The following is a 16,595-nucleotide window of genomic DNA, read 5'->3' as shown; positions in this document are numbered from 1 at the left end:
AAACAGAGAAACTGAGCACAGCCACACAGAAAATGGGCACCCCCACATGGGTGCAAGGGAAATCTGGGCGGCTATTCCTTGTTATAGTAGCACTTTACTTGAATGGGCACAAGTAATTTAATATTATGCTATTACTTATGTGTTGATTAATCAGAAACTAAGTTTTAGTTATAGACTGATCTCATGTTTGTCCATTGTTAATGAGTTATCACATCTTTTATCTCAAGTAATTACTATATTTGTTACTATATCTGTTAATTCTCTATATCTTAGTGAACTACTGAAGTAACTACTGAAGGAATTTCTAAGGAACTACTAAGGGAACAAGTAATTTAAATAAGTGAAGTATTGATGTAATGTTTGTTCATTGTTAATAAATCATGATGCATCTTTTACATTAAGTAGGGACTATACTGGTTCATGATTTGTGCTGTAGTAGTAACTGAGTTACTACTATTTGCGCCTCCTCAAGTAAAGCATTACCATTGTTACTACTATTAGTTCATATTTTTATGAATGTCATGAGTTGACACTTTACACTTTTCAGTGGAGATAGAAGCAGATTAGTTATTTGCAAAGCAATTGTCCATCTAAAATAATATTGCACATGGAATCCACATAACTATCACTCTTTAGAACTTTTACTAACGCAGTGTTGCTCGGCTACCATGACAACCAGACAAAATTAAGGGTGGGGCCTAGCAAGAGGGGCAGCAGCACTTGTGAGTGGATGACATGACGGACCTGGGTGGTGCCTGAATTCCACAAGCACTCTGTCACCTTTCAGCAACAATAACTGGAAATGTATGATTACTAAAAGGTAACTTTGAAGCGGAGGGTTAACATTTTCTCCACAAAAAAGACATTCTGTGATGTAATGCATGGTTTATCTTGGCCACCATGTTCTTTACAAAGGCAGCAAATCAGAGCTACAAAATCCTTCAGCTGACACCAGCAGCGGTGTGTGTGTGACGTAAACCTTCCTCCCCTTCTGTTTCTAATCAACTGGGCTGTGTCAACCCTGTTCTTTTACAGAACCCCCACATTGGGACAATTCATGCGTAAATCGGTCTCAGATGGTTTCAGCATCGGCACACTCACTCTGTCCACTATTCAGAATAATGAGTAATAGCTTTTTCGGTTTTTAATTGGATTTTTTGGTACTTGTTTCGCACAGGAGGTGACAGAATGTGGATAACTCTTTGCAAGGTCTCAGCGTAAATATCAGAGTATATCTCAGTGTTATCATAGAGTAAATTTATGGTAAAAGAAAGGGATGGACAGTCTAGACTCACATATCAGCAGAATCAGCAGATTCAGTATAAAAATGATTAAACTTTTAGTACACACATTACAAAGTGAATTATTGTGAATTATATAGATTACTTAACAAATTACTAAGACACATTACCCAGGATGATACTTTTTATAGTTTGACTTTATTTTAATGGAAAAGGTATTGGGGGGGGGGGGGGGGGGAAGATTTAGGCCCAATACAAGACATGAAGTGTGACAAATGGAGAGTTATTATTATTACATTTAACAGATGCTTTTATCTAAAGTGACAAACAGTTGACGAGGCAGGGACAGCCAGGCCTCAGAGCAATGGGGGTTAGAGACCTTGCTCAGGGTTCCAACCTGGAAATTATTTTGCTGCCCACAGGATTTGAACCGCAAACCGTTTGATCACAATGACCTATCTCACTAAGTCACTCCTAAAACCCTCATATGTGGCTGTGAGCAGGGGTCAGACCTGCACAGAGGAACCCCATTGGAGCTACACTGTGGCAGTGGCTCTAGGTGTCACCAGGTTAAGGTTTCAAAAGTGAGTAGAACACAAAGGAAAATTCAATTTCAATTAAACTATTTTGTTTAGTGCATTTTCCAGAACATGATCTATATTGTCGCAAAGCGCTTTAGATTATCTCTGCCCAGAGCCCCCAGTGAGCAAACCAGTGACAACAGTGGCAAGGAAAAACTACCTAGTAGGAAAAAAACCTTCAGAGAACCAGATTCAAAGGGAGAGCCCATCCTCCTTGGGCCAGGAAAGGTTATCAAATTAAGAAAGCCCTAAAATCCTGAAAACAAATCTATATATTAACTATGTATTATGTCTAGCATCAAGTTTCAAATAGTACAAATGCACACCCATGAAGACAAGAACTGTACTTCTGGTACAATATCATCATCTGCAACGGACAGAACACAGTGGCAGCAGAAATTATAGGTCCAGCGTCAGTGTTTCACACCGTTTTAGAAGTTGTTCAAGATATTTGGTAAACTTTTTTGTGGAGTTTTGTCAGAGGAACTTAAGTAAAAGGAAATGGTTGTCGACGGCGGAAGTTTCTCAAAACAGAACAGGAGAATTCTAAACTATTAGAGCTAATTTGATCTGGCTTAACGATGTTTGATCATCATAACGCTCTGAACTCTGTGTGATGCGACTTCACAGTCAGACTCCACGACGCGGCTGGTGAGGAAATGATGTCAAAGAACGTGCGATGCCCCCCCCGCTGGTGCGAGTCAAGGAAAAAGTCCGAGCTGCGAAGAGCTCCTCCACATCCCGGGGAAACGCCGTCTCTACAGCGCCGTTTTAGGTATATTGCGCGTTATTGAGATTAAACCTTTAAAGGTTGTAGCTGCATAATTTCATTGCTTCGATCGCATTAATTAACTCCGCCTTTGAGTTTAGAAGAATCTCAGAGATTTTCTCAGGCTCCAGCAGACTCAGTCATTGGTAAGCCGCCGGGGATTTGCTCTATTCGCTTCGCCAAAGTTAACTGCGGCATGTCGACTTCTACCCTGCATGTAGTTGTCTGCTTCAGTGCCTCCGGAGCACTTTCTGCCATTTTCGCTAAATACTACGGAATCCTGCAACTTTTCCGTCCTGTCGGACGCTTTAACTCGCCGCTAAACGCCGCAGTACGCTGGTTCGTTTTGTGATTATTTTACCAGTCGGTTCTCTTGATCGGCACGGTGCGGGGCGCCAATGTAATGACACCGCTTGGCCGGTTACCTCTGGGACACTATAACCGGATCAGCCCGGTCACCGGTGAGGTCTAAACGTTACCGCGCGGCGGAGAGCTGCTAAGCGGCTTAGCTATTTAACGCTAATGAACGAGCTCTTCTCGGCTCGCGCCGGAACGTGATTGGCTGCCCAGGTTCGCTCGCGGTGATCGGCTATATTAACTGGGGAAAGTAACTGCAGCTGGATAATCTGGTTTGCCGGTTAACGAGACACATCTGGGGTGGAAGTGCGGCGTGGAGACGGAGCCGAAATATCACTGCTTATTTTCACGGCCAGCTAGGTGTGAACAGCAGGCAGACAAACGTTAAGTTTTAGTTATCCGGCTAACGGCAGCTTTACGCAGCCGTAACAAGCCACAATATAAAAGTAATTTATTTAACCGTTAATTAATCTTTCCTCCGACTATATTGTAGGTCGTGCCCTACAATAGCTAGTTTGACCAGTGTTTATTTCTTATAACTGTAACTGAATATTGAACCTTATTCATTGCTTATCAACAGGCAGGCAAACTCCATTAGTTGCGCTACCTTCGGCTTCGCATGTCACGTACTTTTTCTGGCATAAAATGGGAAACTTCAGCATTCGACTTAAAATGTATCCGAGATGGATTATTGGAGTTGTACATGTAATGAAAAATATCACAGATGTGAACTCAAAGCTGTGTTAAAAGAAATTGTATTCAATACAACATAGAAGGGAATGTACTACAAACTGAGTTAATTAAAATGACTCACTGATGTTTACCTGGGGCTGTTACTGCAAACAAGTCCAAACCTGACCGTTGTCAAATATCTTTAGAAATCAGATGTTCCTAGAGGGAAAAAAAACTGGATGATATGCGTAAAAATATTGGTAGTACTGTAACGTTTGATGTAATTGTTCACACATGGCTTTTATATTAATATAAATTAATTGTTTGTTAAATCTGGTATCCTGAAATGGTCAGTTTCCTATCAGCTAGTCTGTATTAAAATGTTTGATATGCCTTTTTTTTTTTTTTTGTCACTTGGTCACGTAAAACAGTTTAGTTCATGGCTTTATGAGAACACAAAGGTCTTGAGGAACTTGCCATATTCCCCTGGAGACTAAAAGTATGGGACTTCCAGACTGAAAAGTTTCAGGATAAGTTTTCATATTAATGTGAGAGGTCAGAATAATGAGTCGCTTGTACGTGCAGGATGGATATGGAGAGAAAGCGGGGCAGCAGAGCCGTGAAGGGAACGACTGTGTTGGGGGGTGGGGTGGGGTTGGGGGGGTGAGCAAAAGGGGAGGTGCACACACAGACGCCTGTGTACTCCTGAGAGCCTGCGTGGCATGAGAGGGGGGTGGTGATCAGGATGGGGGAGGGGTAAGAGGGGATGTGGGTGTGTCATCAGGGTGATAAACCACAAATTTCTTTTATTTAAAGCTTATTTTCTTCCGTTTAGGATCTTTAGCTTGTACCCATTGTAGTTTTGCTAGTAAAGCAATGCAGAATGTACTGAGTGCAGGATTTGTGTGGGATGATGAGGAGGGAATGACTGAAGTAATGTTAGTTTTCCTCCAGGGAGGATGAAAAATAACTGATTGCTCAATAGCAGGGAGAGTGGACACTTCCTATCTTCAGTGAGGGGGTGTGTTGTCAGAAAGACCCAGGACAGAAGTTTGGTTACCCTTTATCTTAAGGGAGGGGGTGTGATGTCAGAAAGACCCAGCATAGAAGTGTAGTCACTCTTAACTGAATCACTTTTACCACATGTGTTTATTTCCTGTCAGTGATGTCACACAGTGAGAGAGAGGGAGGGGATCTCGTACATCTCTTTCCTAGAAATGTTGCACATGCCTTTCTGTGTATGTTGCACATGGATCAGAAGGGAGTCATTTGGGAATTTGGATTTATGGCTCAACTTCAGCAGCAGGAAAGGATTATGAATGAGGGACTCCTGACCCCCTCCTGTTTTATATTAAATTGCCCTTTAGTTCTACTCCAGTTACCTTTTTTGCTAATTAATGATAGGTGAATGAGGCAGGTAACTATTATGAACAAAGTTCATAACAGAACTGACAAAACACGTTTAAAAAATTTCATGGGGTTTATAATGATCAGGAAAAACACCATGGCAGTTTGTGTTAAGAATGTTCCAATGAACTTCTGTGGGTTCAGCAGCTTGGAGCACCTGTAATTGCTGAATGGTTAGTACTCATGACTAAAATGAGTAATGAGTATTAGCTTTATTTGTTTAAGTAGACTAATTTTAGAGTATGCTGGCTGTAGATATCAGTGATGTCCAGAGTCAATATCAAAGATCAGAATTGGGGGCGATCCAAGCATTTTTTAATTGATCACTATCGGCTACCGCAGCCTGATCCAAAACCCTATGTGTTTAATTTCTTCTATCCACTTAATTTATGCCAGTTGCACAGACTGTAAGGTTCTGAGGGACATGGCTTTAAACTACAAGCTATTGGGCATGAGCAGAAACACCACAAGGAGGAATATAATATTGCAATATCCCGAGGTAAAAAGATAAAAGACTGCACTGACGCCTATGGTTTGTGTATGGATATTTAAATAGTTATTAAAATAGGAGATCGGTACTCGGAGTCGGCAGATATAAATATTGAATTGGATCGGGGGACCAAAAAAAGTGGATTTGGACATCCCGATTAGATATTGTGAGCAAAAGAGTAAAGACCTTTTCATGTTCTTTTTATATTCCTGTTTGTATTAGAAGAAGTTCAACATAAAAATTGCAACAGGCAGTGACACCAGAAAAATGCTTCCCTGGTGCAAAGATCTGTGGTTTAAAAGCTTCCATTTACTATATTGTCATACCAGCTTGAAGTATCAGGTCATGTGATTTCCTGCCAGTATAATTATTTTATAGAAGTAATTAACCGGTTGGCTGAAAATCCCCACACAACCTCTGCACTCAAGGACCAATTCTGTGCAGCCTTGCATTAGTAAAATTCTGGAACAAGTCAGCCATCCTACCTGGCTTTTAGTCTAGTGACTGATCTTTGTAGTGTTTGTCTTTTACAGGTCTCTTAAATGTCATCTTTTAATCCTTACATCTCTGTGATGACCCACCCCCGTATCTCTTTCATCAAAAACATCTTTCAGGGAGGATGGTGCAGGTGAAGAAGATATGCTGCATAGGGGCGGGGTACGTGGGGGGGCCCACCTGCAGTGTGATCGCCCAGATGTGCCCAGGGGTGATGGTCACGGTGGTGGATGTGAACGAGGACCGCATACAAGCCTGGAACTCTGACAGCCTGCCTATCTTTGAGGTCAGCTTTCGGGGATTACCTGACTTCTTGGGTTGGGTGAGGTGCACTGCTTTGTCACTTAGTTTCTTTCACCGTTATACAGTAACCCCTTCACATTTGAGAACTTGACATTTATGGTTTCAGTTATTTGCCAGTTATTCGGACAATTAAATTGGAATATTTTTGGAGCTTGCTGAAATATACTGGAAACTCGCAGATGGCGCATAAGCCTAAAAGAATACTGAAAATGATTTGGACCACATAAAATCATATATAAATATTAGTGATGCATGATATTTGTTAGTGTAAGTACTTGTCTTTAATGTTAAGTCTCGACTTGGGTACGCCTCGCGTCTTTGTTTTGGGAACCTGCCTCAGTCACGTGTTAGCTGTAATTGTGACTGTGGAATCCCCCATTTCTCCCAGTAACTTTAAAAATTTTCAGTGCCCTTTACTGTGCATTTTTAATTATGGGAACAAAACGTACTGCTCCCAGTGCATACTGCTCTTGATAGGAAGTGACAAAATAATTTGATATGCAAAGTGTTCAGTACAGTGCTGTTTATTTAGAAATTGGTAGTAAATAGGCTTTTATATTATCATTCAGGCTAGCAGACAGGTTGAAGTTATGGGTGCCCAAGTATTAATCGCGATTTGTCTCATTCGTGGGGATCTTCTGTAATTACAAGATCGAAGGACTTTCATTATACTGGGGTAATTACTGCCTTGTTCATTGGTTTCTGACACTGCACCACTTGAGGGGTAATTATTCGGACCTTCATGTTCTTCCTTCTCCCCCCCCCCCCCTCCACAAATCTCCAGCCTGGCCTTCAAGAAGTAGTTGAGTCCTGTCGTGGAGTCAACCTCTTCTTCTCCACAGATATCGACAGTGCAATTCAGGATGCAGACCTCGTCTTTATCTCGGTAAACCCATTGCTGCAATTTTCTGTAAACGTCTGCCACTGCTTTCTGTGTTCGTCTCCATTTTATGCCACTGCAGGCCGCTTTCCAGCATAGTGAAGTTCAACTTTCTGCAACAGGAAAAAAATGTTCTTGTAACACTTTACTTGAGAGGCACAAATAATGTAGCCGTACTCTTACTTAATGTATTAATTAACCAGAAACTAAGTGTTATTTACATACTGATCTCATGTTCATTCATCATTATTTCTTCATGAGTTGTACTAAAGTCAGTCGATGTTTTGGAGCAGAGTTAGTTTGATTTCTAGACTTGGAAACTTTCTTGTATGTTGCGATTTAGCTTCTCGTGTTGTCTAGCAGTGTTGGGCAGTAAAATGTTACTCAGTAATGCATTATTGAAATATTGCTATTTTCATCAGTAATGAGTAGTGTTAGGAATTCCAATCTCCAAAACAGTAATTATATTACAGTTATTAATCCAAGCAATGCCGTGTCGCTGGAACGCGATTTGTTTTCCTAGGTAGGCCACATTCCTCATTCTTATGATGATGTGTACATCTAGTGCACTTGTGGGGTGGATTTTAGCTTAGGTGGTTTGCTGCTCATCCCTAAAAGGAACTGACTGTCTGATAAGAGGTTTGTGAAGCTTCTGCTAATGAGATACAATCATTGTTTCACTTCTGAAGCCTGCTTGGTATGTCCGGGCAGAGATAAAACAAGAAACTGGACACAATTTCAACCTAAACATGGTGTTACGCAATGTTTTATGTATTGTAAAACTGTTAAAAATAATCCTTTGCTGAATATGCAGAAAAAAACTAGTTAAAAAGGTGGGAGAGACTGTTGTTTTTTTTATATGTATAATGCATGCACTGTATCCTATAAGGTTTGAGAGGCCTCAGTGTGTGCTGTTTATACAGTTTAGCTGTTTGTTAGTTAATTATTGTTCCAATAAAGTGGATTCAGTTGTACGAGGAGCTGGCTAAGCAAGTCGTATGGTTTTTTTTCCAGTCAGGCGGGTAAAGAAAGTACATATAACAAGTAACATAACTAATTTCTTGTGATATCAAATAATAAGTGAAGTAATATTACTAAATCTTGAGTAACTTGCCCAACAATGTTGACTACCAGGTGAACACCCCAACGAAGACCTTTGGGATTGGTAAGGGGAGGGCTGCAGACCTGAAGTACATTGAGGCATGCGCACGCCGCATCGCCGACGTCTCCACCGGCTGTAAGATCGTGGTGGAGAAGAGCACGGTCCCCGTCAGGGCGGCAGAGAGCATCCGGCGAATCTTCAACGCCAACACAAAGAGCACGCTCAGTTTCCAGGTGAATCCTAGTGCTCGTCGTATATAGTGTTGTCGTTGTCGGTGACATCATCCTTAGCTTACCTGTCATGTACAATCGATCCTGCAGTTAGGTTTTTTACAGTTAAAAATATGCTGTTTAACTATGTCTGTTCACTAATTTCCCTTTTCTATCGGGACCTTTGTCCAGGTTCTGTCTAACCCAGAGTTCTTGGCAGAGGGGACAGCCATCTCAGACCTGAAGAACCCAGACAGGGTTCTCATTGGGGGGGATGAGAGCCCAGAGGGTCAGTGTGCAATCGAAGCTTTACGTGGCATTTATCAACACTGGGTGCCCAAGGACAAGATAATCACCACCAACACGTGGTCATCTGAACTCTCCAAGCTTGTAAGTCTTCTCCTCCCCTTCCAGTGGGTTAATCCTCTGTGTAGCCTGGGGTATCTTCACCCTCTGCTCCCTACCTGCTCTTCCCTGTAGGCAGCCAACGCCTTCCTGGCCCAGCGCATCAGTAGCATCAATTCCATCAGCGCCCTGTGTGAGGTGACCGGCGCTGATGTGGAGGAGGTGGCTCACGCCATCGGCACAGACCAGAGGATTGGCAGCCGCTTCCTTAAAGCCAGTGTGGGTGAGTGAGTGGAGCGGCCTGAACCAAAGGAATCTTTGGGGGGGAGGGGGGATAATCTGTAGCATAATGGTTAAACAACGTATGATCCAAAGCTTGAGTTTAAGCCTAAATGTTTCAGCTCACCATGTCAATGTCTGTGTGTAAAACTAGCCAGAATTTTTTTTAATGCTGCCTCTGCAGTAATTGCAAATTAGCAAGTCGATAGTAGCAACATACCAGTAATACTAATACTTAATAATAATAATTAATAATAATGTTTAACATTGAGACATATGTTTCACATTTAGCTACGGTCCTGCATATTATAAATAATGCCGTACCTACACATTATGCTGATTTGGATGTAATTAACTACTTTTGTTAGCCAAACAACCAAATCCTATTAATTATTATTGTTAAATATTTTTGGTACTCCTTTCTGACAACATCGAGTACAGGGTTGATATCTGCACTTTTAAAACCCCCATTGTATGTTTGGATACCTTTGAAATTCGAAACACAGTTCTTGCTGGTTTTCTGTGCCACCAGACCCATTAATGCTTGCTTCTGCCTTTCTAACCCTCCACATGTCTGAACCTACAGGGTTTGGTGGGAGCTGTTTCCAGAAGGACGTACTGAACCTTGTCTACCTGTGTGAGGCCCTGAACCTGCCTGAGGTTGCGAGATACTGGCAACAGGTACGACAGAAAAGCCAGTGGCCCATGACTTTTACTGCTGTGAGGATAAAATTCCCTGAATAGATTGGTATTTCTCCAATTTCTCTGTTATTGTTGGGATGCGGTTTGGCTGTTTTCTCCAAACATAATATTGTGTGAATATAGAAATTTCAACGTTTGTCTCATATGTACACAGAAGATTGTTCAGGTTGTGTTGTGGAACATCCAGGTGGTCTCTGGAAACTTCAGACTAGCAGCAGTGTTTTTGGAGAGCAGTAATTTTCTCTTTGGTACCTTCTCATGAACACAGAATGCATGAACAAAGAAGATATCAAGCGCATGAGGTGCCTGCAGATTCTTACTCCCTATGGTTTGTTGTCTGTAGTTTGAGGATTTTACTCTTATACTCATTTTTGTAGGGAGAGTAGCAGTGGTGCTGAATTTCTGCCTTACTAGGCTGGTGGAGGCCCAAGTCTTTTGTAACCCTTTCCAGTCTCATGAGCGTCAGCTATTTTCTTCCGAGCTCCTTTACTTTGATTGGGCCGTATTTCACTATGACTGAGAATTTGAATTATGCTATTATTTAAGATTTTAGCGGTTTCACAGTACACCCCGGTAATTTTATTTTTGTCTTACCACAGCTGGCAGCGTTTACATCAATAAAACACATTTACGGATATGTTTAAAAAAGTATGTTTGTATTAATAATAAAAAATCATGCACATTTAGCTAAATAGTATAACTGACATGTTTTACTGATTATAACCGTATACTTGGATCGATAAGAATTGTTTCACTGACATGTTTTATTTTATTAATTATGTACATTTGGCTAGATACTGACATGTTTTATTGATCATTACCATATGCTCAACCAGCATGATTTTTATAATTATTACTGTGATAAATTGATAATATTAGGGATTTTACCATATGCCCCCCCAAGGAAGATTTGGTCTGTCCCTACATTTTTTAGTCTGGTTCAATAGAAGCTCTGGGCCTTGATTATGACTTTCGATGTTATTTTGTAGACTAATACACAAACACTTTTATCTTCAGAAATGTCTTTTACTCATGACTTTGACGTGCCATTAAAATATACATGCTGACAAGTCGACTTGGAAGTTAAGGGTGGGCTAATGAGACTTGCACTGAGCAGGGCTTGCCAAAATCAGACCTGGTAATTTGCCAGTGTATTCCAGTAAACTGTAGCCGTTTATTTTGGTGGACTTAATTAAGGGGAAATAACTTGCAAATTGCAAGTTTGATGAGCTTGCTCCCCAGTCCAATGAAATAATCACAAAATTTCCACTCAGATTATCTCTGTACACAATACTACAGTCTGCAGAAATGGTAGTGGGGGGGGGGTTATCACATTGTTTGCTTGTTTGTTCATACATACATTGCAATTCAGTTTTATTAAAAATTGTGGTGACACCATTGTAATGATTTGAGCTGGTGACCTTCATCTTACTCTCTGAGATACACAGACAGGGGAGAGCAAGCTTGGGGGACACGGCACAGGGTCAGCCAGCATGCAGCCCCCCTGGAGGGGGGGGTTAAGGGCCTTGCATGAGGGCCCATTGACACATGACTAGTTGGTTGAGGCCGGGGCTCAAACCAGAGACCTTCTGATCCCAGCAACAGAAGTATAGACTGCTGAACCACACCCACCCCCCAGTGCATGTCCTGGTGATGGTCTGTGCAGTGCTTTGTGGTCCTGAAAACATAACCTGGAGCAGGCACCATACCATGATGTAATACCTTCAGGAAGGATGGTTTCCATTGTGCATCTGTAGTTGTAGAGGGATGCTGGGGACATGTGGTCCTCATATACATGTCTGAACAATTAAAGACGTCTGTGTGTGTTGTGACTATGTGAAGTTGTCTTTAATTATGATTCCCAGGATCTACCTCTTGATTCCCGAAATCATACTGTTCCGGCGTTTATGTGCATGCACGAGTGACTTGTGCTGTGTTATACATGTCTTTGGTTTGTCGTCTGGTCCAGGTGATTGAAATCAATGACTATCAACGGCAGCGTTTCTCCTCACGAATCATTGGATGCCTCTTCAACACAGTGACAGACAAGAAGATAGCACTGTTGGGCTTCGCCTTCAAGAAGAACACAGGTGACACCAGGTGGGTTTGTTTGGTGCTGAGGTATGTTCAGCAAAGCACTCGTGTTGGGTGTCAGTCGCTGCTGCAGTTTCTGATTACCCTGCCTTCCACCACCCGTCTTCCACCCTATCTTCCAGGGAGTCTTCCAGCATCTATATCAGTAGGTATCTGATGGATGAGGGTGCTCGGCTCCACATCTATGACCCCAAAGTGAAGAAGGAGCAGATCATCCAAGACCTGTCTCAGCCAACCCTGTCCCATGGAGAAGACGCTCAGAGAGGTGAGCTGAGTTCTAAGCCCTTTTCTTAACAACTATTCTGGATGTTTAGAATTGCTCACTGGGAATATCAATGTTCATCTTTCTGCTTCTTTGAGAAGAACAGAACTAGATATTTCTTCCCTTTATCTTGGTTGATCTGCTATATCCTGTCTACTGTCTCGATCTTTTCACAGTGTCTCAGCTCGTCACCATCGCCACTGACCCGTACTCTGCTTGTGAGAATGCCCATGCAATTGTCATTTGCACAGAGTGGGACATGTTCAAAGTATGTGTCCTGGGATGCACGGCCAAGTATTTCCGGAGCACTGATTGATACTGGCTTCAGTCTTGCCACTATAAGCCTAAGACATGTGGAAATATCTGCGTGTTACAGGAGCTGGACTATGAGCGAATCTACAAGGCCATGTTGAAACCCGCATTCATCTTTGATGGGAGAAGAATCCTTGACAGTCTGCATGACCAGCTTCAGCATATAGGCTTCCAGGTGCTGTATTGTCTTCAGTGTGACTTTAGTTTTCTCAGTAGCTGTTGGCACAGTGTCATTAGATGTCTGCATGTCAAAATGATCCATATTTTCCCTCACAGGTGGAGACAATCGGCAAGCGAGTGAGCCAGAGAATTCCCTTCACTGGCAGTAACGAAATCTCAAAACCCGAGCAGCTGCTACCTTCCAAGAAGCTCAAACAATAATTTTTTTCATGGCTCACTGGATTCAGAGGGTGATGACTTCCATTTGAAGAAATGTGGTTAATTTCTGCTCAGTTTTACATCACAAAAGACTCAGTTGAATGAACGTCTCCTGGATGTTTTTATCTTTCCATGTATTTACTTTCGACAAGTGAAGACTTCAAAACCCAAAGTCTTAAAGCAGGTTGTTTTATATGCTGTATTTCAGCTGTTTGGGCTGTCAGTTTTAAAAATATTTCTGAATACTGAAATACATTTATCAGAAGTTCTTATCAGAGCTTCTGCAAATGCTGTCATTCCAGTGAAACTTATTTTTTTAAGAATTTTTTAATTCTTATTGCTAAGCTGAGAGTGTAGATTGTTTCTATTTCACTGTGAAAGTTCGATGAGACAACTTTAGTATTATTACAGCTGCTTATCATTTACAGTGACATTACAGCATTAGGATGGACGTTTGTTTGGCCAATTTATATTACAAAGGGAGGAAGATGATTAAATTGCCTTGATGGCCGCACAACATGTACATTAACTTGCCTGGTTCCAGCTCTGAATTCTGTTAGAACTTCAAGAGCAAGCGGACAAGACAATAAAATTCTCCTTTACAAAAAGTGATACTGCAAACAGTGCATTGTATTTCTACATTGAAATGAAAAGCACAGAATCTTGTGCTTGTTCATACAATAACATCTTGAGCATGCTGGGTAATCAAACATCACAGACATCCAATCACAAATTGTTATTGAGGTGTGGAGGGTGGGTGTGTAAGGATCCGTCCCTGCCTGGCCGGCAGGTGTCGCTCGTCACCCCTTTCCCAGTGTTTGTGTCCTTTGTGATTATGACCCTCACCCATGTTTTGTTGTTCCCAGGACTAGTGATTGGTTGAATGATCATATCCTGCTCCTGTCCGTTGTTGAAGCCCTTGTTAAGTATATTTAAGTGCCTACCCTTACCCTGTTCCCCAGTCTTGCATTATGCGTTTGTAGATGTAGTTGCCCTGTGTTTGCTGCCGTTCTACTATCGTTGTTCCTGTGTTGCTCCTTGCTTTATTTTTTGTCCCCTTATGGTTACTTTTGTTTCTTGTTTTTTTTTTTTTTTAGTAAAAATATGTACCTTGTTTGTTGGAGCTGCAACGTGTCTTCCTTCACCATGCCCATCTGTAAAAGGATGAGGTACTGCTTGGGGTCATGCCAACATAAGGATGTCAGACCTTACCCAGTTCACCTTGGACAAGAGCACACAGTGCTTCAGGCATTGTACCAGAGAGACAGATGGAACTTAGATGCTCCATAAACAAACATGGTCTTGCAGATGGCACCCAACATTTCTCCTTACTCCACATTAAATCTTTCTGCAGAGAGCAAGAATAATTGAGTGGTTTATACAATAAAGGTTATTGAGGATATTTGTTTGATTGTGGTACAATTACAAGACTGTGAAGCATAACCTGGAGAGAAGAGAAGAGCACAGAGCAGAATTCTTGTTTATTGTGACGATCTTGGAGGTAGTTTTATAAGGATCTTGGAATACTCCTCTAACATTTCAAGGTTCTTGGAAGTCTTAGAATTGTAGGAGTAAACCATCCCATCAAAGTTCTCAATAGGATACAATTCTGCAATCTTAGACAGCTATTGAAAACTGATTTTTCTGTTCCTGCACTCATTTCTATGCTGATTTTGATGGTAGTTTGTCATTGTCTTGTTTAAAGGTCTCACTACAGCCATGTCTCAACCTCATGGCAGAGGCAGCCAGGTTTTGGACTACAATGTCCTGCTGCTTAGCAGAATTCATTATGCCACAGATCTTAATAAATGTTGCTGGATCACTTGCAACAAAAAAGCCCAAAAATCATCAACGATCAATCGCGATATTTTACTGTAGATATTGGGTGCCTTCCTTATATGCAGTTTTTTTTTTTGCAACAATCGTGTTGCTGGTGTGCATGGCCTCATTTTTCGTTCTCATCTGACCACAAAACATGGTTCCAATTATAGTTCCAATAATACTTGGCAAACTTCAGCTGCTGCAATATGAGGTTTGTGTCCAGTAAAGACCTTCAATGACATTGTTGAAAAGGAGGTAGCATGTAGCACTTGATTTTGAAATTTGATAAGCTGATAAACTCCAAGATTTCAACATCCATCTGTCTTCTTTTAAGTTTTTTTTCTTAAGTGTTCGTTGGTTTTGCCCATGTTGGTGGATGACAAAAGGATTTTACAAACTCATGATTATATCCTAGGGACACAGGTACTGGTGATAGACAACAAGACAGTTTCTGGAGACTGAGAGCAACTGAAAATAACAGAACTTCAGAAGACGTCACTCTACTTGTATTCCTTTGGGGTGCCAGTAATTTTTAAGCCTATGTTTTGCAGAAAAACAATGCACTACTCAATAAAATGTTTCTTTTTTTATTTTATTTTATATATGGTATGGCATACTTTATTGTTCCCCCGGGGGGAATTACATTTCTGTGGAATGCCTGGATACAAACAGCAGGTTTTAACAATAAAACAAGTCAGACAATAAAACACATATTTACAATGAATAAATAAAGAGCAAAACATTGTGATTTACATGGCTGTGCAGAATTTACAGCAATACATAGGATTAAAATGATTCAAATGACAGAACAAATTCCCAGTTGGATGACTAGGAAGTGGGTAGCACAGCGGTTCTAAGGGGGGCACGACTGCCTCACACCTGCAGGTTTTGGGGACTGGATCCTGCTGTGTGTCTATTTGGAGCTGGTGGGACGTAGCCCCAGAAATGCTACTCAGTGGACTCCTTGTGGAGATGCTACCACCACCCACTTGTCTAGGGACCTGCATATCACAGATTCAGCCTCTTTAATTCAAATGACAAGCTTCCTCAGACTTTTGAACCCCCAGGTAAAACGCTGGCTAACAGCCTAATGCAGACATTACATGTTATGAGCCTCTTCAGGAAATACTGTCTGCTCTGTCCTTTCTTGTTGAATGTATCTCCGCTATGAGTCCAGTCCAGGTTATTGCAGCGATACACTTCTAGGTATTTATGGCTTTTTACTCCACACCTCCCATTGTGTGGTGGTTGGGGGCAGGGCCATAACAACACCAGTCATGCAGCCATGTAGTACAGTTATGGGTTTGAGTCCCCCTACCAAAATGTTCATCCCCCTTGTCAAAGCAGCACATAATGGAGGAATTGTCATAAAACATCTGCAGTTTACAGGGCTCAGAGTTATATTTAAAACTGAAGCTATGGAGTAGAGGTTCCCAACTATTTTTGCAACCGGGCAAGTACAATTTAATCCAAACCCTATAATGTAATCTTGATCTATTGTGATCTTCAGGACCTCCCCCCTGTGCTCAATCCGTCCATCTTCTATACACACTTGTCGTGTGCAGGGTTGCGGGGGTCCAGAGCCTATCCCAGAATCTACAGGCCAAAGCAGGGAGCAGCCCAGGATGAGGCACCAACACCCATGGACAATTTGGCAACTCCAATTCACCTTAGTATGGTTTTAGACTGTGGGGGGACACTGGATCCTAGAGGCAGGGGAATTTCTAGCTATTGAAAAGAGCTGGGGCTAAGTCAAGTTTAGCTGAGGCTTGACTTTTTAAATTTATTTTTATTGGATTGGCATTGGGGCTAAAATACTCCTAACGACACCCATGCCCAGAGGTGTGAGGCAACAGTGCTAACCCCTCTACCACCACCGCTAGTTTTAATGTTTTT

General features: G+C 41.6%; 1 protein-coding gene across 3 annotated transcripts; it reads left to right on the top strand.

Moving 5' to 3' along the window:
* Positions 1-2,444: 2,444 nt before the first annotated feature.
* On the top strand, positions 2,445-13,490 carry LOC111853025 (UDP-glucose 6-dehydrogenase-like). 3 transcript variants are annotated; one of them, XM_023829463.2, is made up of 12 exons: positions 2,445-2,597; positions 6,132-6,298; positions 7,100-7,201; positions 8,330-8,530; positions 8,699-8,896; positions 8,987-9,134; positions 9,717-9,811; positions 11,802-11,932; positions 12,049-12,191; positions 12,365-12,456; positions 12,565-12,675; positions 12,777-13,490. In XM_023829463.2, exons 2-12 carry the CDS (start codon positions 6,137-6,139, stop codon positions 12,879-12,881), a joined length of 1,488 nt encoding a protein of 495 aa, XP_023685231.2. In that variant the 5' UTR covers positions 2,445-2,597; positions 6,132-6,136; the 3' UTR covers positions 12,882-13,490. The 3 variants fall into 3 exon arrangements, with proteins under 3 accessions (XP_023685231.2, XP_023685232.1, XP_023685234.1); XM_023829464.2 differs by having other exon boundaries at positions 2,486-2,737; XM_023829466.2 differs by lacking the exon at positions 2,445-2,597 and adding an exon at positions 3,161-3,308.
* Positions 13,491-16,595: the final 3,105 nt, after the last annotated feature.

Source organism: Paramormyrops kingsleyae, chromosome 10, assembly GCF_048594095.1.
Source record: "Paramormyrops kingsleyae isolate MSU_618 chromosome 10, PKINGS_0.4, whole genome shotgun sequence".
Classification (NCBI taxonomy): domain Eukaryota; kingdom Metazoa; phylum Chordata; class Actinopteri; order Osteoglossiformes; family Mormyridae; genus Paramormyrops; species Paramormyrops kingsleyae.
The sequence above is the reverse complement of the archived record's forward strand: the minus strand, read 5'-3'. Positions and strand labels throughout refer to the sequence as shown.

Bases quoted from the DNA above. Each gene is read 5' to 3' on its own strand.
- LOC111853025 (XM_023829463.2), top strand. From the start codon at position 6,137: ATGGTGCAGGTGAAGAAGATATGCTGCATAGGGGCGGGGTACGTGGGG. The intron at 9,135-9,716 runs GTGAGTGAGTGG...CTGAACCTACAG, and splicing joins CTTCCTTAAAGCCAGTGTGG to GGTTTGGTGGGAGCTGTTTC. The intron at 12,192-12,364 runs GTGAGCTGAGTT...ATCTTTTCACAG, and splicing joins TGGAGAAGACGCTCAGAGAG to TGTCTCAGCTCGTCACCATC.